At 39.9% G+C, this 27,704-nt stretch overlaps 1 protein-coding gene across 1 annotated transcript; it reads left to right on the top strand.

The window, feature by feature from the left end:
- The first annotated feature begins 98 nt into the window (after window positions 1-98).
- ngfa (nerve growth factor a (beta polypeptide)) lies at window positions 99-26,711 on the top strand. Its single transcript, XM_086069236.1, has 3 exons — window positions 99-274; window positions 23,947-24,061; window positions 25,493-26,711. Exon 3 carries the CDS (start codon window positions 25,504-25,506, stop codon window positions 26,326-26,328), a length of 825 nt encoding a protein of 274 aa, XP_085925362.1. The 5' UTR covers window positions 99-274; window positions 23,947-24,061; window positions 25,493-25,503; the 3' UTR covers window positions 26,329-26,711.
- Window positions 26,712-27,704: the final 993 nt, after the last annotated feature.

Genomic DNA, 27,704 nt, shown 5'->3' with positions numbered 1-27,704 from the left:
GACCTGCGGTGAGGAACAGCAGGAGGGAGGGAGCAGTATTGGGACTCTTGTTACTAAAGTTTTAGAACAATCCATTTTCCAAGAGTGTGGGAGAGACACACACACAGAAGTGAATGGCCCCAGACCTGGATGCATTGCACAGCTTTTGAAATCAGGAGCAAGATCTGACTTTGGGATAATTTTGGGAAGAGAGTGTGGTGGAATATAAAATAACCTTTTTTTCTGGAAGTTTTCTCTCACTGGGAAAAGAAGGAGAAGGATCACTAATAGGGTGGTGAGTTTTTCATAAAAATATAAGCATGTGTGGTGTGGAAATTGGATCTTCAAAAGCAAGGGAGCGTTTTTCCAGAGATGTTGGCTTTACAACTTTTCGACACCTGCTATTAAGTGAAAGTGGAGCCTCTGAATTGACATTGAGGCCAGCATATGAATCTTCTGCTGATGGGAGAACAATTTCACCTCAAACACATGAAACACACTAATTACTTACTAATAAAAAAGTGGATGGGGTGATAGTTAAGCTTTTTGGGGGGAAATTTATATAGAGACAAATATGACAACACCAACAGTGGAAACTGACAAACGAGAGACTGGTTAGGAGAGGAATGCGAGAAAAGGAGGTTCTCCAAACTTCAATTGGAAGCAGCTTGGTGTTCTGGAAACCCCTGAAACATCAGGTTACCTTCTTTCTCTGTCTGTCTGTCTCGCTGCTCATGTTACACAACCCTTCAAGGGCTTGTAGATTGGGATGAGCTCCAATGTCTCATCTGAAATATGCTGTCGAGGTTCCCCATGAGCTTGTCTGGGTGGGGCCAAGCTGCGGACCCTATGCTGGCAGTCATTGTTTATACCTTGGCAGGTATGGTGGATGTATGTGCTCATATATGCGTGTATACAAGCTTGTGTGTGTGTGTGTGTGTGTGGGGGTGTGTGTGTGTGTGTGTGTGTGTGTGAGAGGAGAGAACTCATGCCTGCCACTCCTACCAGGGAATTCCTTTTTGGTTTTGACAGGGGAGGAATGTCACCAGGGATCCAAATTTACTATAAATCTTTCAACAGTCATCACAAACCAAAAGCCTCCTCCAACCAATTTTGGCCTGTTAAATATACACAGTTGCACCTTGAGGTTCAAGTTCCCCCAATGAAATTCATGGAAATGGCATTAATCTGTTCCAGGGTAACCCGAAAATAAATATTTGTGTTTGTGTTTAACCCCCCCCCCCCCCAACAAAACAGCTTAGCAATACTTATAAAGAAATAAGATATTTACATAGAATGTGAAGAATGAATATATGATTTATTTTCATTGTGGTGCTCTTTCTGGTGTTCCCACATTGGCCACCGGTTATGATAATAAGTGAAAATGAGCAAAATAACATACTAAAATTGAAATGAAAAACTTTTTGTAAAACATAATAAAATATAAACGAGAGAGACTATATTTTACGTTTATGAGGCTAACAATAATTATGATGGCAATGCCATTTGTTTGTGTCTTTGTCAATTAATTTCATACAGGAGCTTTCAGGTTTGATTGTTAACATGTATTTCAGAATTAATGTACAGCTATACAGAAGTAGTAAGTTCAAACAGTCGCTTGGGAATTTTAGTTCACTTTACTATCCAATATCTATTGAGACATCTTTAATTTTCTTTACTTTTGTTTGCACATCACAAGCACGTCATATATTAAGCCAAAAAAAAACTAAAGCTAATACTAAAACTACTTGGAAAAATAAACTAAAATAAAGCATTTCAATAAATAAATAACCGGATGTAAAAACGAATCTACTATAGTGAAAAATCAAAAAACTATTATAACCCTGTTGGTATAGAGCATAATAGAGTCAGGCAGTCACCAAAAAAAGAATAGGACTTCTACAACAACTATTACTACTACTACTACTACTGTGATTTAGTAAGATGTTGTAATATTAACCATTTTTCATAGATGATACAGAATAAAGGCTACATCTGTGAGCATTGTAATATTATCTGTCTACACTGTACGTGTGTTCCTCCAACTCTTACTCTTGTGTTGAAATATCCGTGAATTAAGTGGTTCTAAAACCAGTCCAGGGTGAAGACTGGGACCAGGAGTGGCATTAAAAAGCCTAAAGCCTAATTTTTTTGATGAATTGTTCACTATTTACCTAACGGCTTATAGTGAAGTGAGTTTATTCATATCTCAAGTGACTCTCATAATGGCTTGTATCACAAACAATTATTCACCAAGGTGGAAATGCATTATTATTATTATTATTATTATTATTATTATTATTATTATTATTATTATTATTATTGTCTGGTTGCTGAATTGTTAATACAATAATAATACGGTAATATTGCATATAAATATTGAACACGTAACCCAAATTTACATCCAGCCATAAGTCAGCCAAGTTTCTTGAGAAACAGTGGAACTTAAAAAAAAATTAAAAAAAATAAAATAAATATGTGTTTTTCTTAATGAGCTGACAGCGGATGTGGCAGGAGAGAAAACTATGCACAGTCTTGTTGTAGATTTCACACTAAACGACATCATCCCACATTGTCCATGAGCCAGTTTACTGGATGTTCACATCCAGAGATTTTGTTGTTTTCACACAAACACAGATCATTGACTGTCATTAGAGCCACACACAAGCAAATTTGCATCACTTGATCCTTTTTTAACTTCCAACTTTGTGGGAGCCGTTTGGGGAAGGTCAAGTTGGTTGGATGTGTTTTGTGTGGCAGAACCTACAAGCCCTGAGCTCAAACCCTTCGAAATAACCCCGCGGCTGTGGCTTACTTGTGGGTCGTCGAGTGACTGACAGTCTGGTTCTCTCTGGGAATGGAATTCCTTGAGGGATACATGTATAATAACACATAAAACATAATGATGTAAACATAAAATGAATAGCGTACTTTTAAATTGTCAGTATTACGCTTGGCATCTCTGTGATCATTTTGCATAATTCCACTAATGTTGCAAGATGCCTTGGGCTCCTCGAATCCTATTTTGTACATTGCAAGTCGAACAGCTTAATTTTTCCTCGATATTTGTCTATTGAGCTGTTCGTATGATCACTGTGGGTCCATTCTTCCAACCTCAACTGCGGTAAACACAAACATAAAGTGGTGCGTGAATGGAAGGCAGATGGACAGTTTTCCAGTGCAGACAAAGATGTCTATGATTATTCATGACCAGCTCAGGTTTCCTTTGAAGCTGAATTACAGTTTTTTCCTGATGCTTGCATGTGAGGGAGTGGAAGGATAGTGTATAGAGACAAAAACAAGATCTTACAATCTATCGCCACACTCCATGAATCAGGAAGTTGGACTTTTCTTATCTTTTAAAAAGATCACTTTAAACGTGAATGCACTTATCCACAATAGATGAAAACAACAGTTGAAATCCACAAAGCTGTTGCCTAAGTATGTATTTTTTTTAATTACATGTATCACACGAACTGCAGATGTTATTTTTGAGGGCTCCTCTCGTTCCATAGTATCGTATCAGTGACGTTGGGCATGTGCGTGTTTTAAAAAGGCAGGCGTAGCCTAATAAGTAGTATGAAAGTCAGCAAATGTTAACATAGAATTAATTGGCTGGCTGTTAACTGCTTCGTCTGGACCTTTCCTTTGGAAAAACCTGTGTAAAATGCTCATTTTCTGTAGTATTATTGTCAAATTTTGAACTGGATGTTTTCCAGTTCACCACACCATGCTACATTCATTTAGAAAAAAAGACAAACATATAATTTGTATTTTTTTTTTCTTTTTTTTGTTTTGTTCCATTGCTCAGTGGCAGTAGCACTTAAACAGATTCGAACTGTTGGGGAGAAAAATCCAAACTGTTATCTTTAAAAAGAAAACTATGCTGATACTCCAAAATGGTTCAAGAACAGCTTCAAATTTACATTGAGTACCTTTTCTAGGCGTTTTTAGGTCAAAATGACAGGAAAGGTAAGAGGCTGAACGTTAGCTACTCAAGTGTTTAGTGATGGCATCAGTTGAGGTCATCAGCAGGTCATCTAAGAATGTGCTTGTGTTTACTGTATTTTGTTAACATTTGTTGTGTAACGTGACAAAGTACACAAGCATCCGTGTCTATATTCCCTCTATCCTAAGCACCCGTGAAGGCAACTAGTGGTGGTCGGCTATATTAAATTAGTTGACAATGTCTACTTTGCCGTAGACGTTAAAAGAAATTAACTGCAACACAGTGAATCGCAATATAGAAAGGGATGGCTGTCGTTATTGTTTTCCAAAAGCCAGCTAGGATTTGAGGTCATGACCACAATGTATACAAACAAACCTGTTCAGTCAGATTGCGCACAGCGAAAATAAGAGATGAGGATGGAATGGTGTTTTCAGGACACCTGGGCAGGGGACAAGCTGTGATAACACACCTGCGAGTTTAACTATTGGCTATTTCACCTCAGGCCCATAGCCAAACTTAAGCCACCTCTGAAGGCTACAATTTCAAATTCCACCAAATAAACAAGGTACAAGGTATTCGCCCTGTAATGTCAACTCCAATGGAAAAAAAGTTGTTGTTTTATTGTTAAAACACTGTACTTAAAAGAAGAAAGAAATCTCAGGTTCATAAAAATGTGTTTTGGTAAAAGTAGTAATTACGTTTTAACAGTGTCTGGAATCTAAAACACTATGGCCATGCTAGTAGTCAAGTCCCAAAACTTTGTACCAATTTAGAGCTGAAATTTTACATGCATGAAGTAGTCGAGCAAATGGTAAACGTGCCCCGCTGTGCAACGCCTCCATAAACAGTTGTCACGGGGCCTTTTGATCAAACAACGCCACCAGACACCTTGACATCTGAGACAGTGCCAGTTGGCAGCGGCATTTCAATTTACAAAGTCTTGTTTGGTTTCTTTTCCCTTTTTAATTGTCTTCTAATAAGATCAGGTGCTTTCAAACAAGAAAAACAAACAAACTACCATTCGCGATTAATTTGGCCTGTGTGGTGAAGTGAACCTTTAATGATTTATGTCACATGTTCCAACTATCCTAACAATTCCCCCTTACAGTTAAACCCAGTTTGACAAACTTCAGGATGCGTTCAAGTAAACCATTCCAGCGAGCTAAAGTGTCAGCGTGATTTTTCAAGAGCGCTGACAACTTAAACCGCTGTGTTATTTTTTGCACCGTGTTGCTTTCAAGTCGACTCACTGTTTCCTTAACAGCCGCGCTGGCTACCAAAACAACATCTCGCGCGTTAATTGCCTCAGGCTTTCTGAAGGAACGATTCAGTCTGAGGCACGTTAATGCATTCCAACTGATTTTTAAGAGCGTTTTTGATAAGACAGTTAAATCCTTTGCAAACAATTCATTACTAAACAATTTATTTTGGGGATGGAACAAACAACACAAGAATACACTTTTAAAGCATTGGTTCTTTTTACACAAACTACCACCTCAATAAATAAATACATCCTTATACCACCATGGTACCAATTTTAAAAGTCACAGTCAATTGCTGTCGTGTCATAATTCCTGCACTTGCGGTCACTTCAAATTAAATGACGACTCTTGCTGTCAGTGTTCTGTCCTACCACACTAATGGTAGGATGACATTGCTTAACGACTTTCTGCATACGTATGCAATTACCTAACTGTTCATTTTGTTATAGTGGCTTGTTTGCTCCAATATTAGTGGCTCAAACTGCTGGAGACAGATTTTTCCTGTGTGTTTTTAATACTGTGCTTGGCCAATAAAGATTATTCCGATTCTAATTCTGTTCCTGTAGTTATTATTAAGGCCCAACTGGTCCTTAATAATGAGGCAGTCCTTAAAAGTGTACTCAATGCTTTTGTTAGCTAATGCACAGTTTCAACATTAACACTGCGCTTAAGCGCAGGTAAATGGATGGATGGATGGATGGAAAAATAATTCAATCAGAGTGAATTGCACATTAAAGTTAACCAAAAATTTGAAAACATTTACAAAAATTAAATGCTAATGTAAAAGGTTCTGTACTGGATTAACAAAAATGAAGCCACAGTAACAATTTGAACAAATAAGTGATTTTTTTTTTTTTACCACCAGTAATAATTGTATCACACTTTAAAAATCATTGAAAGGACACAGAAAATCAAAATGTCGCATTTTTGTTTGGCAAAAGGAGATCATAATTAACGGCACATGTCAATGTGAGTGGGCTAACACATGTATTCTGGTGCTGCCCTCCAGTTGCACGGGTTAGTCAGAGGTCAAGGGAGAGCTATCCGACATCTTCAACTTAGCATCCTACCCCTACCACGATGACTCCTTATCACCCCGAAATGTCTTAAAACGTTCATACTCATTCCTAACACATTTTTTGATTGGAAAGACAAAACAAAAGTACCCACTAAAACATTGGCCTGGCATTGCCTTTTTTAGTATTGTCTCATATTGTTATTTTGTTTGTTTATTTGTTTAGTAATTGTCTCTTGTTCGATACCGTTCTGTGAGTGGGCTCAGAACATCTGGCGTAAAGTGAACCAGCTGAGGTGTTCGGTGTGGGCTCAGCAGAGAGGTGAAAGGTCAGAGTGTGACCTCGGGGTTACCATAGCTGTTGGTTGAGGAAAACTGAGATCTGGAGGTCACTGGAGCTCAGCATTGTAAAGCACGTGGCAAAGGATCGAGAAAAAGGCATGTGATGTAATTTGACATTTACTGTACGCGATTGTCCTAGTCATTGCCTTCTTTATGAACATCCCTTCCAAAATATATTTTGAACAAATATTAAAACATAATAACTTAGTATTGCTCTAGGATTAGTGAGTGTATATTGCAAAATAAAAACAAAGCACATCTGTCTGAAATTTTTACCCCCTCTATTGGCGCATTACGGAATTTATTGCTTTTCTAGTGACCAATGGTTGCTAACTTCTGTGCATGTGTAATACATTGAGAACACTATATAAGACAGGGGTGTCCAAATATTTTCCTCCGAGGGCCGGGTACAGAAACATAGAAGGATATGAGGGCCCCTTAGGATTTTTTTCTTTTAATTTATTTTTAAAAAAAATGGTAAAACCAATCTTCCAAGTTTTTTATTGTAATTAAAAAAAAGAAGAAGCTTCCTGCTAAGAAGTGAAAAGCAAAAATATTGTGACCTTGTCAAGGAGCAGAAAGTGGAGGTAAGAATTTTTGCTTATTAGCTTTATTCCATTATACTATTTTAATTGTCAATTAGGGCGGCACGTGGCTGACTGGTTAGCACGTCCGCCTCCCAGTGCAAAGGTTGTGAGATCAAGTCCAGGCTTTGGCCTTCCTGGGTGGAGTTTGCATGTTCTCCCCGTGCTTGCGTGGGTTTTCTCCGGGTACTCCGGTTTCCTCCCACATTCCAAAAACATGCATGGCAGGTGAATTGGACACTCCAAATTGTCCATAGGTGTGATTGTGAGTATGGTTGTTCGTCTCTGTGTGCCCTGCGATTGGCTGGCAACCAGTTCAGGGTGTACCCCGCCTACTGCCCGAAGCCAGCTGGGATAGGCTCCAGCAACCCCCGCGACCCTTGTGAGGACAAGCGGTACAGAAAATGGATGGATGGATGGATAATTGTCAATTAGTTGTCAGTTTCTGTGTGTCTTTGCACATTGTTAGAAAAACAACCCTCCACCTTTTTCATCACCCACTTTTTATGTCCCCCTTCTAAGGAAAACAAATATTAATTTGTGATACGGGTCGTGCCAAATATTATTTTGAGTATTTGTTGTGGGCCACTAAAAAACGGAAGCCAGGCTGCAAATGCCCCCTGGCCATAGTTCAAACTTGGCAATATAGGTGTTAATGTTCGAAATCATTCGCTCATTACCTACTTCCTAATCACTATTGGATTACACATCAATTACGGTAATCTCTCATTTGTCACAGGGATTAGTTTCCAGACCGCATAGGCGAGGCACAATCCACAAAGTAGCAAGTCTATATTTATTTCATTATTAATAATCAATATTTTAAAGCGTTATGCATAATAGTGATACCATATGAATGTGAGGGGCAGGTATTTTATTCATTTTATTCATTTTTTCACTTGTCGCTTGTTTTCTTTTTTTGACCTTTGTTCAGTAAAGCAAAAGTGCAGGCGAGGTAGTGAGTACGGATGGAGGGATTAGCATTGTTTTAACTAGCGGTTTTATGATCTGTATATTGAATTAGCTAACGATGTTTACTTGACCGTAGGCGTGCAGTTATGTAGCTTAAACCAGTTATGCTTCGTAAGAGACACGTTGCACTTTAGCTTCTTTGATTACGTGTGAAATGATCCCAAACGTTGTCTTTTATGCGCTCTTTCCTCCTTGTTTGTGCTTATTGCTGCTTACAGCTGGTGGGCCTTCCAGAGTAAATAATGACTAAATAAATAAAGCATTTATTATATTAATTGATGACACTATACAGGGGATAACTTATACTCACTTTACATTCAAACAGCAATATAAAATGGCAAACTCGTTATGATGGTACTATAGAGTAGATAGCGAGTGATTCCAAACACATCTGTGGCGATGCAGAAGTCGTGTTGGAACCAAGAAAGCGTGCAAACAACAACAACAGAACAAGCTGGGGATAGTGCAGCTACAAAAACCATCTGGCTCGAAACGAACACACACAATGAACCGATAAAGCCTAAAGCAAAAGTAGGAGAGCTTAAATACACTCCAATTAATTGGCACAATAGCCGCGTTTCCACCGCAGGAACGTCGGGGTAAATTTACGGGGCCAGCCCCCCGTATGTGCGCGTCTCCGCTGCAGGAGACTTCCCAACCAACTTACGGGGACGAGCGGAGGTCCTACTCGAGGGTAGGTACTCCGCCGGCCCGATAAACTCCCGATCAGGCTTTTGTGCTGATTGGCTAAAAATGATTTAGTATAAAAAATGATTTTACTTTCATGCACGACGATGATGCATTCTCGGCTTAAGTCTCTTCCACCAAAACAATTCTCTTAATAATCCTTTTCCTATTTTCATTCCACTCTACTGTTAGCCTTTTTAAATTCTTCATCTAGATGCCGTCTCCTCTCACTCAAACCATCCATCCATGCCAAGAACAATAAAAAAAGCAGAAAAAAACGGCAACCGCCACAAATTTTTCTCTTTCCTCGTTGTTGTTCGGATTTTTGCGGTGCCCTGCTTGGGTGACGTCACAGAAACCGTCACAAGGCGATTACGTGTCGATCGAAACTCGTGACTTCAAATTCTTCATCCAAACGTAAACGTCGTCTCCTCTCACTCAAACCATCCATCCATGCCAAGTACATAAAATAAAAAGCTGAGAAAAACAGCAACCATCTTAAGTTTTTATTTTTCCTCGTTGTGATTTTCGTCACGCGGTGTTTGGGTGACGTCACGAGAGAAACCGTCGCACGGCGTTTACGCGCCGATCCAAACCCGTGACGTCTCGAAATGGGTCGTACTCCGCAGTGGAGACACAACCACAAGCGGGCCGGCTGAGAGGAACGGTTCCTGTGAAAGTCCCTACCCCCCTTCTCCATATCCGAACGTCCTGCGGTGGAAACGCGGCTCATGAGGTACAGCTGAGAGGAACCTGAAGGGATGGAAGGAGCTGATTGGTTTGAACATACTTGAGGAGCAAAGAAACAACACACAGGCAAGACCAAATCTATAAACAAGCTGCAAGGACAAAACAAATATTCCAAGCCCAAATTGTAATTGTAATTGTAAACTTAATCATTAAATCCGCAAGCAGAAAAGCCCAATGCAACCATGATATTAAGTGCTTAATGAGCACCTGAAACACAAAAGAGAACCGAATGATCCCATATAAACCTGCTCTTCAACCTGCACTGTTTGGAGTCTGCATTAATATAAGCTTGTGTGTTTGTAGGAAACCGGTAATATCAGTGAATGTTTGCATTCAGCAGAAGTGACAGCTTTGACGGGCGCTACGTCAAAAGAGATACATTTGCCTGTTTGTGCATGTTTGTACAGTATTTCCATGTGTTCACATGTGCTTCATGTATGCAGCATGGTTGTATCGTGTCAATGTGGAAATTAGCATGCTGTTGTTCCAACTCAAATAATAACCTTGTGGTCTTAATGTGTTGGTTTAGTGCCGCATGCTCTCAATTGTTTTTTTTTTTCAGAAGTTGTGTTGACATAGCCTCACGTTCATCATCTGTTGCTTGTTGGAACATGAAACAAACTTGCTGCTGCTAGAGTGCAAGATTTTTTGGGTTACATTTCCTCCTGAAACCAAACAACAATATCAAAGGTCTTTTTTTTTAATGTAAAATAAATCTTCTTGTTGGTAGCATTTGTCAGATTGTCAGCAAAAAACTGATTCAGAAGGACTTTAGTCCAAGTCTGACAAACATGTAGGCTACGTGAGCATACGTAATGTTTGTGTTGGATACGCATCAAACACACGCACACGCCTTAGCCCCAAGTCGACATGCGAGGCCGCTTATTATGCATTTATTCGGATTATGTCGATCTGGAATCCACACGACGTGAGACAATGAGTCATAATTGGACTCCCACGCAACTGCAAATTAGTAACGAGGAGTCGTTTACTGAAGGAAGGAAGTGATTTATGCTTCCCCTTGGATTCATGAGTTTTGTTGAGGAAGCCATAGTTGTCGGATGTATCCAAGGTGACGCCTGCACTCGCATCAGTAAATATGAAACCATCTGTGCATTAGCCGCAGGTCATACCGGGAGCTTTATGTCTTTTGGCCGTAGATCCGCTCACACGGTGAACATGGCATGCCGCTAACAGACGGAGTGCGGGCCTGGGAGGTCCCACGCAGACAGGTGGTTGGCATCAGCCGAAGGGGGAGCAAGATGCAGGGAGGGACAGTTGGGGGGGTGGGGGAGATTACGAGGACGCAGGCGGGAAGAGATGACAGAACGATGTGGAGACCACACAGGATAGAAAATGGCCTGCTTATGTCTTCAGGAGGCAGAGTGAGTCGAAAAAACAGCGGGAGCGAGGAAAACTCACACGTGTAAGGTGGTCTACTGCCGTACACCAGACTTTTTGGGGGGGTGTTTTGTTAATAAAAAATTACGGAAGAGTATTGCATTATTATTGTTTTTCTGAATATGTTTTTCTGTTTTACTGAATATGTTTTTCTGTCATAATTATTATTTTTAAACGGGGTAAGAAAAAATTGGTGGAAAGACAGGAGGAAAAATTACTCTGAAAAAAAACTGAAAAAAATAATCAGAGAAATTGGGTGGGGGGGGGGGTTGGGGGGCAAATTATTTACTAAATTATTTAGTAAGCGAACTGTAAAGTTTCTACGAAAGTGTATTGCATGCGGGAGAGTGCCCGCTAGTTAATTTGCAACAAGTCACTTGGAGTTCAGAGGTAACAAAAAAAAAAAAAAAAAACTCTGAAAGACAGAAGCTGGTGCTCTGTTTTTGAAATGTTTTTTTTAATATATATTTTTTCCAATGTTTTTCTTCGTAATTTTTCCTCATGTTTTTCCCCCTGTTTTTCTGAATATTTTTTTTATGACAGAAAAAATATGCAGTAAAATTGAAAAAAAAAAGCTGAAAAACAGAAGAAAAAATAAATAAAAATCAAAGCTCCCCCCAAAAAATTGTCAGAAAAACAGGAGTGTTTTTTTTCCTTAAGTGAATGCAATACATTTCTGTATAAAATAATTGTGGTTGTTAAAATAAATAAATGAAATACATGATTTTCAGTTCAATGAAGCCAAAACAAATACACAATATGTTTTGACTCCCCTACAATTAAAAGTGTAATTTACATGAAACAGGATGTGACATTAATGGTGACTGGCTAGACCACGCAGCAAGTACAAATTTCTAGGGCCCGACTGATTTATTGTCTGACTGTTCTTACTCTTGCATAATCTAACCATTTACAGCAATTACAAAAAACAGTCATTAGTTTAATTATTACACAGAAATCTAAAACTAATGTCCCTATAAAATAAGCAACATGAATCAGTTGTGTCATTGATTGACATGCCATTAAAATCAGAAGACATCTTATTATTTACAAGCAATGCTCACCGTGTTGCTACTTGTGTGGAGGAGTTGCCCTGGATGTCACTATTTACACTAGTATTTACATTGATTTGAGCGGCGATTTGGCATTTAACAAAATCAGTGATCAGTCGTAATGTCTTAATTTGCCCAATCAATCAATGATGTCATTGATCGGCTCTGCGAAATAACAATAATTTTCTCCATGCATTTCAATTGCCGTCAATTATACATGGGTTTTCCCAATTAATGGGCCAGGCCAGTCTCTATCCCCTGCAAATGGCGGTGGTTGACTTTGAAGAAAATGTACATTATTTATTTTATTAATTGCTTGATCAGATCGAAAATTGCATGTAAATACTGAAAGGGGCATGCTAATACTTGAATGCATATGGAATGCTTTATTACAATAATAATTATATATATATATATTAAACCTTGGTTTCCCACACAATAATTGCTTTAACCAATGGACTATTGTTGACTTCCATGACATGGTATGTAGTTGTATTTAATAATGCAGTAAAATACTGAAAGCTGTCATTAAATTTGCTGAATGCCATGTTGAATACATTTTGCCATTGAAATATGCGATAAAATATGAAATATTGAAAATAAATCATAATGAATGAATTGTGTGAATGCTCAAAGCATTCACACGATGCAAACATGAATGGCAGCTGCACTGAACAGTATTAAACACAAAACAAACGGGTGGGAAAATAACTGAAACAAACAAAATACAACAGAAGTGACACAGAGATGCATGGAGTCACCGTTTCATCTGCACAACACTCAAACGACTCCAAATGGCTTCAATGCAGAAATTTTGTTATTCTGGAAAACGCCATTTCAAAAGTGACTCAAGTAATCAGTTTGCGAGTTCATTCCAATTTGTCGAGCATAATTTGCAATGCTCTAAAATATTTTCATCTGTGTCTTCAAAGTATCTCCACACACGCACACTTGGCTGACATGGCTACTAAAAAAAGGTTGACTTCATTTAAGGGTCATTGCTAAGGTACTGACTGATACCCGACACTGGTACCGATATCAGAGTATCCCTACATTGAAACTAATGGAGGTGAGCCAAAGAATGTATGCGTTTAACACTAACAAAGCTCCTCTGTATTATTTATAAACAATATTAAACATTGACAAATGAATTTATTGAGTGGTAACATTTGTGTACACAACTCCGATCAGTAACCTCTGTGCTAACAAAACATGACGTGTCACCATGGCATTAACAGAGACACCATTTTTTCCGAGTCCATGCCAGGGTCGAGATGAATTTCACATCCGTGGAGATGTTAACAGACTTTAATAACTGCAATACTTTTGTTTTGGGGAACCAAGTGAAGAGGGAAAAACATAGTGATTAACAACAAAACAATATATACCGTTTGATGTTCGCCATGCAAAGCAAAAGATTTTGCTTAGTCTTTTGCTGAGTTTTTCTCCTCTCCATATAAACACTTACAATTTACTGTATAAGTCAACTGCATGTTTCATAGAGCATTAAACTGACTTCATTTAAGGAGCACTGCTGAGCACTAAACTTGATTTGTTATTGTACAAGACTTTTAAGTGTGTGTACACAAAATTCTTAAAAATGTAAATATATTGTGTTTTATCTCCCCGATGGCTCTATACAGTGGGGATAATTCATGTTAACTGCTCAGTGCATTGACCTGCTCAATGCAGTAGGTAATATTCAACCAAAACCATGTAGGCATACCCTAATGTCTGACGCATAGCAAACCTAATTCTGATGCTCCTGGCATCAGATGTCAGAACCGCGTCATGGAAAAATGACGTATTGCCAAGAGTGCGATTTGGCCCAAAGGTGGAAAGAAGGAGGCTTGGGATTAGTAGTCTTCCCTGGAGCTTAGTTAAATTTGTAATTATAATACAGACAAGGAGATGATTAATAATATATGCCTATGAATATTGTTATATTATGTGTACATGTGTGACTGTACCGTTTGTATTCAAATAGCCATTGATTAAATGTTTTTTACACTGCGAGACCGATGCTATTTGTTAGCCCATCTGTGGCATTGTGCGTTGTTTGCATTAAGCTAGGTAGACTTCGAAGCAAAGCAATGCAGAGTTAGTTTTACTTGTAATTTGTCAGTAAACTTCAACTGGGATTGGCTTTAAAACTCTTGAAGCCCCTTTTTCTTTCACAAATTGTTCACTGTAGGACAAACTACTGTGCGTATTTCAAACTTTTGGGAAAAAACAAGCCAAACAATGGCTGGTATCAAAAAAAAATATATTATTATTTGTTGCCTGTGTAAGGTTCAGAAATGAGTATGATTTAAGTTACTTTATTTAAATATATATATATATATATATATATATATATATATATATATAAGTAGCTAAATTGACGTGTTGAATCTGCTGTTCTCATTCACTTGCATTTACCTGAAGTTTGCTAGCTCCTGATTGCTTAGTGGCTAGTCAGCTGACAAGTTGACAGGAAGTGTTGTTGCCTGTAGCTGTGTGTGTGACGAATAAACAGCGTTGTTCCGCAAGAAATCCGTCACCATCCTGCTTTCTCGGAGTGTTCCATTAACCACCAACGAACCCTCACGTTACACCTGCATATAAAAAGAAAAGCTTCGTGGCAAGCTAGGCACCAGGGAAACCTACTAGTAAACATTGACTATGCCCACTGTGCAAATTCTGACATTCCATTTCAAAGCAGTGAAAATAAGAGTTACTAGAGAGCAATAAGTCATGGCGATAAAAAAACAAGCGGAGTCATTTGAGCCAGTGATATTTATCTAAAATCTAGCGTTTGTTTTATGTAATCAGATTCCAAGTGCTATTGCTGTCCTCCCCGGGAAGATTAGCGCCGCCATTGATTTGTGGCTCATATGGAATGGAGTGGTTGTTTTGAAGGATTTCCTTACAGTAAATATGCAACATGTGCATGCAATCGCTTTGGTGGAGTGGGCTTTAAGGCTGACAGGTGGAACAAAGATTTTCTTGTTAAACTTGATGAAACTCCATGTGTCCCTTTTAGTGTTATAACTCCTCCCTCTGTCTTTGTTCTCAAATATTCCTTATATTTGTTTATTGCCCACGCTCTATTGCTTGTAGCCTCTCCCCATCCCTTGATATTTCCGACTCCTTCCTCTCCAACCCACCCTCCGTCGTCTTCATCATTCTCCGGGTCACACAAAGATGCTGGCCTTTGCTCAGCGATCTTGGATTCTCACCAACAAAGGGGAGTCTTAAGTAGAGCCTTGCCAAAAGATTTAACACTTGTCTTGAGCGGATTGTTCAACGTCAAGGTCATAAGAAAGCACAGGTCTGGAAAACATGTTAAGGCCTTGTGTTCATCCCAGATACGAGGCCTCCCACATCTGCCGGTCAAGTACTGGGAGAGTCATCAGGAAGTGGGGATAGGCTTGGCTCAGCTAGTGAAGATGGAGCATGGAAGGCCTCATTAGCACGGTCACGAGCCTTTAAATGTGGTTTTGCTTCACTGCCAGAGTAACCTCTCATGGCTGGATTCTCAACGTGTTCCAAAACAGAAGTCGAGTTTATTATGGGGATATAAAATGAGTAGCTTGTAACAGCATCTCAGCCAAGATGTCAGGGATCATTTTCATTAATGTGTCATTGCTCCCAGAGTGTGATAAATTCTAACTGAGACATTTGTGGTTTATTATGTAAGAATGATTGCTATTCCACTTGTTTACAAAAGATGATCATTGCCAAAATTGAGGAAAATTTATACGACATTAGGGAACAGTAATTAATTTATCGGTCTTAAAAAAAAAAAAGTGCTGAAAGGCTTGACTTCCCAAGACACACCTGGGGAAATACAAACCTGGCCAGAAAATTAAAATAGTTACAACAGCTGGAAGTAAATCTGAGTTGTGGACAGAAAATTAGAAATAAAAAAACAAAAACATGGCTAAACGATGCACTATAGTCAGATTATATTCAGATGTGGTTCTTAAACATTTTATACCACCTGAGAAAATATTCATCTCTCCAAGTACCATCAATTGACCATCATTAAAATACAGACAAGCCTTAGTGTTCATCATAAAAATAAAAATAAACTAGGTGGCAGTTTTATTCCTAAAAAGTATACCTACATTATTTCTAAGCCACTCCATGATTGGAATCACTGACACTATTATCAGTGGCGGGCAGTTAGTTTCGAACCTGAGCCTCCAATGGTTATTTTAGTGACCTAGTCCACCTCGTAATAACAACATTGCATTGCTAAATGTACAAAAACACTGAATAGGAAAGCATGAAATAGTTAAAGTTACCTTTATCATCCAATATTGCAGCTGCTGAACATCTTCACAATCAATATTTAGCAACAAAAACAAAATACATGGTACTCACTAGAGATGTTGATGCAGATCCTCCTTTCTTTGCTCCTGCCTGTCTGTCTAAGCTAACTGTTATGCTCATAAATAATGCTCTGAAAAAGCCCCCCCAAAAAAGCCAGCAACATTGTTGGTTGATCTGGTCCAGTTTTTCTAGAAAAATGTGCCTTGAAAATAAATTTGTATGATGTGCCTTAGTATGATCTATGATGTGCATTTTAAGCTCAGCCAATCAGAATGATAAACATAGCTGAACCAATCAGATGATTGAAAAGTGCGGAAGTCATTAGACCAGCCAACAGGTCATGTTTAAAATTGTATTGCTTGAAAAAAAAAAAAAATCCATCCCGTGTGTGTGTTTAGTGGATGCCAGGGTATTCTGCAGAACTTGGGAAAATTTAATTTATATAGCAACAGAGAGAAGCTGAAATCCAATTGGACTTAAAAATAAATGAAAATTAAAATGCCAAGACACATTATGCAATTAAGTCAAAAGCTTGTTAAATTAAATTATTAGCATTACGTATAAATTGTAAATGCAGTGTTATACAGTAATCCCAATTTTACAATTTCATAACCACTCCCACCATACAAAGGACGACAAAGGTGACTTTTGTTTTATTTACCTGAAACATGCTGTCATGTTTTTGTGATAGGTGTGCAGAGCAATTTAAAAGAAAGAAAAAAAAATGAAGAGCAGAGAAGTTCTCTGGCCGCTCGCTGAGTTCAGTTGCTGCTGCTACTTAATGGGTACTCTTGACTGACTAATTTATGGTGGCTTACAATAACAAGTAGTATTTCATGATGTTTCCTCTCTACTTCAGTAGAACATGTGATGATAGCTTTAAATTGTGTTTAAAGATTAATGAGCAGTCACTGAATTTGCTGGAAAGTTCTGGAGCCAGCCGGCCAGAGTGGATTTCAAAATGAAAAGACTGGCCGAACACCTGACTTTTTGGTCAACACATTGGCACTCAAGCATGTGTGTAACTATGCTGTTGAGTTTTTGTAGTATCTGTTGTTAACTATAAGAACAAATCCCACATGAGAAACATGCCACAAAGAGCAGGCATTCTTCACTTCGACAACCGAGTGAAGTACCATTTAAGACTGTTTCACAAATTTGACATCAAAACCTTTTGGTATTAGCAGCAAACTTGAAAATATGCAGTAAATGTGGCACTCTGTTTTGATGATTTTTTGCTAATTGTGATTAATTTCCTCCAAAATTTATGTGTTGAAGTCAATCTTTCCATCTCTGGGCATGTAGGACACAAATTCAGATGAAGCGAGTGATTACAGTTACTTTGCATTAATGTTGCTGATTTTTCTCAGCTTTGATCTTTCAAACCAAACACAATTGAACAAATGCACTGCAACCAATGATGAATCACTGAGAAATTAGGTGCAAAAACAAAGGCTGAGCCATTCAAAAAAAAAAAAAAGCGATTATTGATTCAATGATGTGTTAAAGTAACAAAAGTAAAGTGACTTAACGTTCCCATGATTAAAAGCTTCTCGTTGTCATGTGTCTCATTGAGCTAACAGCATGAACTGGTTTGATTTTCACGTTGATGTTTTCCTAGTATTATTTTGACCTGAAAAGTGGAGCCATACGCAGACACATGTCCAACTGTCTAAACTGATTTCTCTTCCAGGAAAGATTCCATTTACTGGGACCGCAAATGCCTTGGCACAACTTTGTTAACTTAAAACTTCTGAAGCAGTAGTCAATTATATTATTAGATTTTAAACATCAGAGTCAGCTAATTCAGATGTGCAAAGGAATATGCGGCATCCCTGCGTATACATGAATGAATATTGTTTTGTTGTTGTTGATCGAAAGAATATTGCTTAGGTCTTGTATGTCTGTCAGTTTGGCTGCCAGCAAAATTGAATAGAAGGTCATTTTCTGGAAGAAATACCAGCTTGTTATGGGCTCAAGTCACGTCCGTACGTCCGTCCGTCCATCCATCCTCTATAGCACTTAGCGTCATTAGAATGGTGGTGTGCTTGAGCCGATACCACCTGATTTTGAGCAAGAGGTGCGGTTCACCCTGAACTTTGTTGCCAGTCAATTGCAGGGCACACTCACAAAAACTAATTAGAATATTCAATTAGTCAATTTTGATTTTGGAATGTAAGAGGAAGCTGGAGTGCTGGAGAAAAGTCACACAAAACATGCAAACTGCACTCAGAAAGGCCCAAGCCCGGATTTGAAAGCTCAGTCTTAGAACTGTGAGTCTGCCACTCGTTTACCATGCCGCCGGCATATTTCATTTGGTGGAATTCTAAAATAATAACATAACACAATAATAATCCACACAAACGATCCCTATGCTCATTTTTTATTAAGGCGCCAGTTGGCAGGAAAACAAAAGTTTGCTATGTTATGTGATTTTAATAAAATGTTATCAACAGCTTTGTTGGATCAGGAGGCTGACGGACTTTGGTTTGTCATTTTAACACCATAATCTCATTTTATTGAAAATCATGGACATGTTTGTCTTGTTTACTTTTGTAAAATTCCAGTCAGAAAATTCCACGGGTAGGAAAAGACCCACAAAAAAAAGGTGTGTGTGTGTGTGTGTGTGTGTGTGTGTGTGTGTGTGTGTGTGTGTGTGTGTGTGTGTGTGTGTGTGTGTGTGTGTGTGTGTGTGTGTGTGTGTGTGTGTGTGTGTGTGTGTGTGTGTTTATGAGCAGCAGACCTACCATGGGTGGGTGTGTTTTATTATTATTATTATTATTATTAACAGTATTAGGAGAACACATACTTCTTTCTGCCCGGCATTACAACCACAAGTATTATGGCACTGCGTCCATAATGATATATAATAATTTTATATTTTCAACATTATACTGTATTTGGAATGACCAATGAAAACAGTGTTTCAATAAGGTCATATTTCGTCATCTGGACATGGATGGATGGATGGATGGATGGATGGATGGATGGATGGATGGATGGATGGATGGATGGATGGATGGATGGATGGATGGATGGATGGATGGATGGATAGATAGATAGATAGATAGATAGATAGATAGATAGATAGATAGATAGATAGATAGATAGATAGATAGATAGATAGATAGATAGATAGATAGATAGATAGATTTTCCATAGATTTTTTTTTTAACTCCATTGAGAGCTTCTTAACATGGGGGGAGGGGGGGGGGGGGGGGGGATTTGGCCTAATTCTGCATTTTCACAACAGATGGTGCATGACATCAGTTTGCGTGATAAAAAAAAAGAAAAAAAAGAGTGACGCCATTGTATTAATGTGGTATTAGTTTCAAAGGGGTGACTTGTCTAAACTGTGCCGGTTTTCTTTTAAGGGGAGATTTATAATACCGTTCATCAGTTTAGTTCACACATATGAGCTGAATTCATTCTGCACAGTATGTCATTAGCATTTGCCCTAAAATGAGCTCGTTGACTTTGAAATTCTGGTTGCAATGCCCTTGACCGACAAGCAGGTTTATTGTCACAGATTTGTGAAAGCGGGTGTGTTGACCTCGCAGTCATTATCCTCAATATTAATTTCAAGTGGAGGACAGAAGGAGGAAGTGCGCTGGCCTCATTTGATGAGAGACGCGTACAGTGAAAACGTTTGGCTTCCTCTCCATTTGCTCGCGCCGTCGCCACAGCTGACAACCTCACTTTCACACCTTCTGTTTATCCGAGGCTGCTGTCGTCACCCGCCGACGTGGGGTGTGTGTTTGCTGCAGGAAGCCGTTGACACGCTTCTTTTAGCGAGGGCTTTGTAACAAACGATGACTGCAGCATCACATGCAAAGGGGTGCGAGCAGCGCCCAGGCAGACAATGGCTTTCGTCCTACTCTCGACTTGCGAGGGCAAAAATCAAACAAGTGTTGAACCCACAAAATAAAATGGTGTCATTGTCGGATAATTAGTCAGCGTGTGTCAACTTCTCCTGCCTTGAGGCCAAGTAATTTGCTACCTCTCGTTTTCGTAAGTCGTAAACAGGCAGCAGGCTTAGTAACTATGTTAAAGCTTTTCTTTTTTATAATTTTATCATCTATTTTATATTTTAATGGCTTACCTTAACCAGAATCCCAATGTAGCAAAAGGTACAATCCTGGTTAATGCGCTTTGTAAGTCCTTGTGATAACTGAAACCAAGTTTTTTTGTTGTTGTTGCTTTCTTTATTAAATCAAACCCCAACATCCAATTCAAACTGAGCACACAAACCAGAACGGTGCTGTCAAACAAGACACAAGAAAAAAGAAAACATACAAAACAAAAACAAAAAATGCCAAGGTTTAATCAGTAAATTTCTTAAGTTAATCAATACGACAAGGCTTGCTTCGTCTTAACCCGCCTCAATGTCCTTCTAAACCCTCCAATTTCCTTGCAATAAATCAAAAACAAAGGTCGACATTTAATAAACCTACATCTGTGAATAAACTGTTTTGCCATTATTATCATTGAGCATCATTTCCCTTTTTCTGTCTTGTATTACAGTCCCAAACTTAATATTCTTGAAATCCAGTTTTAGTGAATCCAGCGCTGAAATGCTTCGCCTATATCTATATTCTTCTTCTTCTTCTTCTTCTTCTTCTAAAGAATATGAAAAAGAAGCAACTTCCACCGGAAGTATGTGAGTAGAAGAACGGTTGTCACGGAACTTGCTTCCAGTTTCCATAAGAAGGATTTATAAGGTGCATTAATCCACCGGGGTTGTACCTTTGGCATGTGATTCTGGTTAAAGAAAGCCATTTAAAACTAAAAAGGAAAAAAAATAACATAGGTAGGACGTTTCTTGGTCCTTGTGTACTGCCAGAGACGTTCCTCTTCTGCACAGCTGTTTGTTTACCTTCCATGTACTGTCTGCTCCATTTTTTGGGGGCACTCCGTATATACAGCACATTTGAACAATGTTCTTTGTTTTTAAGCAGTACGTTTGGAGCGTATTTTCGAACACACCTACAATGAGGTGAAAGGGGATTTTGGGAGCGATAAGCTCTAATTTTCTTCTTCTTTTTTTTGGTCAAACAAAATTCCCCACGAAAAGATTGCCATTTTTGAATGAAATACAGCAGCAATAAAACCCGCAATAGATGAAGTTATGATCACAAATGAAAACCCGCGATAGAGTGAAGCCGCAATAACCAAATTGCGAATTTTTTCTAGCCAGGGAACCCTGTACAGCGCCTTCCGTTTTGCATTCATCTTGTTCGAACCACGATGCACGAAACAGTGCATTGACTGTAGAATTAGAAAGTGATACATGACTCATAAGGAATGGTCTTGATTTACAGTGAGGCAGAGAGGACACAAAGTCATAAACATCCCCTATGGTGCCAATTTAAGGACCTTACAAGGTATGACTCATAAAAGCCATATTGAATAACTGCCTTGTTTATGCTGGACTGTATTAATGTAATGTGAAGCATCGTGTGCTTGTCACTTGTGAGATGTTTTCACATGTGAACCTGCAGACCCTTTGTCATAATTGGAATTGTACATGAGAGCAAAATGTTTTGTGTTTTTCTTGAGGCCGCTGCTCAGGGAAATGATCGCACACAACTCAGCTTCATCACTTCCATATGATTATATTGTCATATCGAATGCAAGAAAAACACCCTAAACCCTTTTGTGTTTTTGTGTGTTTGTTTGCTTTGGCTCCAGGTGCCTTCAATTGTAGTTGAAACTTTACCTGGCTTTGACATTGCAAGATGCAATCTATCACTGGAGTGGAACTATTTTATTTCAGCAAACAATAAAACAAGCAATTGGCATCAGGAGATCATCCAAACTCCAGTTACAGAAATATTCAAAAACCTCAGGAGCTTCTCACCGGGTTGGCACGGATGTTTGCTAGCTCGTGTTGGTCATGTCCATAGTGTGTAAATGAATCCTGTATAAGTCGGAGATGCTCTCAAAACCGCACTGACCGCTGTGCTCCTGCAGCAGCATTTGTACCGGCTCCATTAGCATTAAACACAAGCCACATATTTGTAACATTAGGACTCTCCTGGCTCGCCCTGGACTTTTTACAGAGGAAGCTACACGTCAGCTTGGATCAATCAACCCACTGACTGCTTGGACCAGCTCCATCTGTATGTGTTTGTGTATGTGTGTAGGCTTGTTGAAGCTAAAACAGTGGTTCCTCTAACAGTACCTCCCTTAATAAGATGATTTAATGCTTTCAAATATTGAAATGCTGTAGTCCATTTCGGTTATATTAAAAAAAAAAAAAAACAGCAAAAAAAATCATAATTCTGCTACGTCTTTGGGCATGCACGCACAAGCAGGTGAGTGTGTGCGTAAAATGAGATACAATTATTTCAGTTGACTTTTTGTGACGATATTGTACCGTAACAACTTAAGTGTTGGTTTCTGGTGCAGTCAATCAATCAACCAATCTTTATTTTATAGCACTTTTCATACAGCGTCTGCAGTGATGCGGACGCTGTATCGGTCCGTTGTGGTGAAGAAGGAGCTGAGCCGAGAGGCAAAGCTCTCGATTTACCTGTCGAACTACGTTCCTGTCCTCACCTATGGTCACGAGCTGTGGGTCATGACCGAAAGAACAAGATCCCGGACACAAGCGGCCAAAATGAGTTTCCTCCGCAGGGTAGCCGGGCTCTCCCTTAGAGATAGGGTGAGAAGCTCGGTCATTCGGGAGGGACTCAGCGTCGAGCCGCTACTCCTCCACGTTGAGAGGAACCAGTTGAGGTGGCTCGGGCATCTGGTTCGGATGCCTCCTGGGCGCCTCCCCGGGGAGGTGTTCCGGGCATGTCCTACCGGCGGGAGGCCCCGGGGACGACCTAGGACACGCTGGAGAGACTACGTCTCACGGCTGGCTTGGGAACGCCTTGGGATCCCGTCGGAGGAGCTGGCTGAAGTGGCTGGGGTGAGGGACGTCTGGGCTTCCCTGCTAAAGCTGCTGCCCACGCGACCCGACCCCGGATAAGCGGAATTGAAGACGGAACGGAACGGAACTTTTCATACAAATAAAATGCAACTCAAAGTGCTTTACATGGCTTAAAGACAAATCCCCAGCCCTTCGACCCCTCACACAATACCGAACAAAAAAAAAAAGTGCATAAACAAACATTCAAAACAAAGCAAAACAGATAATCTAATCAAATTCACCTGAGGGAGCGCTGTGCGCCAGGAGAGGGCCAAAAGCTGCGGCTGCAGACCCAACCCCAGCTTCTGACACAGAGGGCTCCCTCTGAGGAAACACTGGGAAAATTTAATTACCAGGCTATAATATTTTTTAATAACATGAGACCATGCTAAAACTATAAAAAGAAAATACTAAAAGAATAAAAAGACGAGAGGAATAATAATAATATAAAAGCGCTTGCTTCCGATTCCAAAATTAGAAAGTGATGTAATGTGATGAGTGCGAGTGCATTTGTGACTTTTAATGAGGCGAGAGCCGGAAGATGTCAAGCATCCTTAACTATGAGAAGTCAACATGGTGAGTGTGTGGACGCAGAAAGGGATATTGCCAGATTAGGGACTGCTTTTGAGATTCACAAAACGTTCACATTTTTTTCAGTTGGAAGTGTTTGAATGTGGAGATTTAAATAATGAATCCTGTGTTTCTTCTGTGCAGTATACGTGCGCGTTGTGAGGGGGTCCAGATGGCAGGCATAAGGGGCCCGGCCTGCACTGGAGTCTGGCTCTAGAGTCCACCGAGGGCTCCCACTTTAACTGGACACATTCCACAGGTGCGTCTTTTGGGGGGGGGAACTAATGTTGGTTGCTAGATTGGACTGACACGAAAATGATTAAGCACTTGGATCCATTTAGTGTATGCATCGTGTAACACACTACATACTACTGTATTAGAGATGGGCGAGTACCCATATCAGGTATTGGTATCGGCTAATACCCGGCTTTATTTCAGGGTATCAGTACTCGCGACAGCAGTCAATGCCAGTGTTGGCTTCCCTCTTGTGACCATCTTGTGAACTTGAAATTGAAGAATAGAAAATTGCCATTAACATCATGCAATTTTAAGGATTTTTTTTTATATATTGGAATACATAGCTATTGTATCAAAAGTACTACTAGTATTGGTACTTGGTATCGGTGACTACTCAAGTGTTGAGTACATGTACTGGTATCTGTCTGAAAAAAATGGCATCAAACATCTCTAATGTGTGTGTGTGTGTATATATATATATATATATATATATACATATATATATATATATATATACATATATAGGGCGGCACGGTTGCTGACTGGTTAGCACGTTCGCCTCCCAGTGCAGAGGACGTGAGGTTTCCTCCCACATTCCAAAGACATGCAGGACAGGTTAACTGACCACTTCAAATTGTCCATAGGTGTGATTGTGGATGGTTGTTCGTCTCTGTGTGCCCTGCAATTGGCTGGTAACCAGTTTAGGGTGCACCCCGCCTACTGCCTGAAGCCGGCTGGGATAGGCTCCAGCGACCCCCGCGACCCTTTTGAGGACAAGCGGTTAAGAAAATGGATGGATGGATGGATGGATGGATAATATATATATATATATATATACACATATAGTGCATTTATTTTGAGCTCATTTAAAGTTCCTTTAACGGCACTTTTTTAACTTTTTTTTTTACGCGCGATTAATGACTGCTCCTTACTTGGAAAGCCTGTACTGGAGGAATTCCAGTTGCAACACAGCAGACAGGTGAACATTTTTTTTAATTTATTAATTTATTTTTTAATTAATTTGTGGAGAGGAGTCAAATTGTATTATAATTTTTTAGATACCGCTTTAACTACTATAAAAAGAAAAATGCACTGAGCTGTCACCAATGTCTTACAAATGCAATTATGCCATCTAGTGGCAGCATTATGACCTAAACACACATCACTGTCACACGTTTTTTACAGTACAGTACATCTTTTTAATTTTAACTCAATTTTTTGAAATATCATGAAATTACTGTATCAATGACTTTTTTTCACTTTTATGTTAACAGGAATATGAAAACTTAGAACAGATATAAAATGAGCGATTAATCACGAGTTAACTATTGAAGTCATGCGATTAATTGTGATTTAAAAAATTGATCACTCAGCATTTTTAAGAGTGTTAGATTATAAAAAAAAATTTAATGAGGAATGTTTAGACATAATTTGAACTGTGCGTTGGTCTCAGGACGTGTGCCCATGAGGTCGTCACCACTGGTCCTGGTCCTCCTGATCGGCGTCCAGGCTGTACTGAACATGGGAGGTGGACTGGCCCACACCTCCGGGTTAGACAACCACAAAGCGGGACAGCAGACAACAGCCAACCACCAAGTAAGACAGCAGCACCAGACTGTGGCGGCGGCGGGGGACCAGCACTCGGAACTTCACAGGACCAGCCATCACAGGATCAAGAAGCGTCATCGGGCAGCCTCCCACGCACCGGACCCCTCCATCCCGGTAGTGGACGCCAAGCTCTTCTCCAAGAGGCGGTACCGTTCCTCGCCGCGCGTCATCTTCAGTGAGGTGCCGCCCTCGCATGACGCTCTAGAGGCTGAGGGTTTTGATACTGAAGGGATGAGGGGGCTCCGGGTGAGGCGCAGAGCGGGCTCGCACACCATGCACAGAGGAGAGTACTCGGTGTGCGACAGCATTAACACCTGGGTGGGCAACATGACCCGGGCCACGGACATCGCTGGGAACGAGGTGACCGTGCTGCCCAACGTCACAATCAACAATGTCGTGAAGAAGCAGTTCTTCTACGAGACCACCTGTCGAACCCCAACGCACAGGGGCTCCGGAGCGAGGATGGGGGGACGAGGAGGCAAGCAGGGCTCCAAATCGGGCAACTCGGGCTGCCTCGGCATCGACAGCCGCCACTGGAACTCCTATTGCACCAACACGCACATATTCGTAAGCGCCCTCACCATCTTCAAGGAACGGACAGCCTGGCGCTTCATCCGCATCAACGCCGCATGTGTGTGCGTGCTCAGTAGGAAGTCTTGGGCGGGCCGACTCGGACACTGACTAGGAAGAACGGCCCCTGCCCGACCAGCTATGAACCGAACACACACATTTCTCCCAGACGACCACTATAGCTTTATTGCCAATACTGTAATTCTTGTCCCCGCCTCCACACAAACACACACACACACACATACAAACTCACAGGGCTTCATTGTTCCAGCCCCATGGCACCCCGCCCCTTACCCTACCTCAGCCCGAGAAGTCCTGGTCTGGACTGCATGTTATATTTATGGTTTATACAGTGAAATAATACAGTATATGTATATGTGTGTGTTTTTGTGTGTGTATACACACAAAATGAACTCAAGCTTTTATTGTTGTCATTGTTGTTGTGTTGTTGTTCTTATTGTTATTTATTCAACACATCTGTACTTGCCTGGTTTGTTTTGTCGATTTGAAATATGCACATTCAGAGTTTTTACATGAATGATGGATAAAAAGAAATGACCAACTCCACACTTGGATTTTTAACTTACTGTGCTAATTTTTTTTTCAAAAAGCAGACAAAACACGGGAGTCTTTAGATACAAAAATACAAAGTAACAACAGAGAGAAGATTCAGGGCTCCATTTCACAAAGCAGGTTCAACAAACTCCAAGACTAAACCGTGAACCGTGAGTTGACCTACCCTGAGATAGGAAATTCTGCCTTTTTGGTTCCAGAACAGCTGATTTGAGTTAGTTTGATCAACGCAGAGTATAGTTTCACCTGGAGTTCACACCACACTAAAGACCGCATCAATGGAGCCCCGATTCGACAAGTCACCATGGCAACGGGGAAGCAGAAGGCAGCGGTGCCCTCTGCTTCCATATGGCATAATTTGAACATGTCTTTAGAAAAAAAAGATTTATTATGAGCTCATTAAATTTAATATATTCACTTGAATTAAGTTAATCCAAAATAATCCAAAGTGAATATATTAGGTTTAATGTGCTCATAATTAATTAAGTTTAATATATTCACGTTGGATTAATGAAATGCAATCGTGTGTTACCAATTGAAGCAATTGTATTAAGTTGGTCAGCAATTCAATTTGCATTCTTAATTTGGTTCAACAATTCTCTTTTTAGAGTGCACCTTCATCAACGGGATCATTTGTCAAAAGGACATGCCATATTCGTAGAAAAAAAGTGGACTTTTAATACAGGCATATCAACTTTTTTTTTTTAATAACAGACGGCAGAACTATGTTCCGCCAAAACTCGCCAGCTGACTGAATGAGGAAATCAATGTGTGTGACTGAAAGAAGGCGTAGACAGAGAGAACCTCGAGGTTTATTGTGATAAACCTGGTACCAACCAGGTTAGGTTCATGGACTCTGTTACTACGGTAACTGACCGAGAGCTTAAGTTACCTCTTTTTATGAAACAGGCTAG

The sequence above is a fragment of the Leptonotus elevatus genome, chromosome 2, assembly GCF_054856555.1.
Source record: "Leptonotus elevatus isolate MCC_2025b chromosome 2, RoL_Lele_1.0, whole genome shotgun sequence".
NCBI classification, from domain to species: Eukaryota; Metazoa; Chordata; class Actinopteri; order Syngnathiformes; family Syngnathidae; genus Leptonotus; species Leptonotus elevatus.
This window is presented reverse-complemented; position numbering and strand designations above follow the sequence as displayed.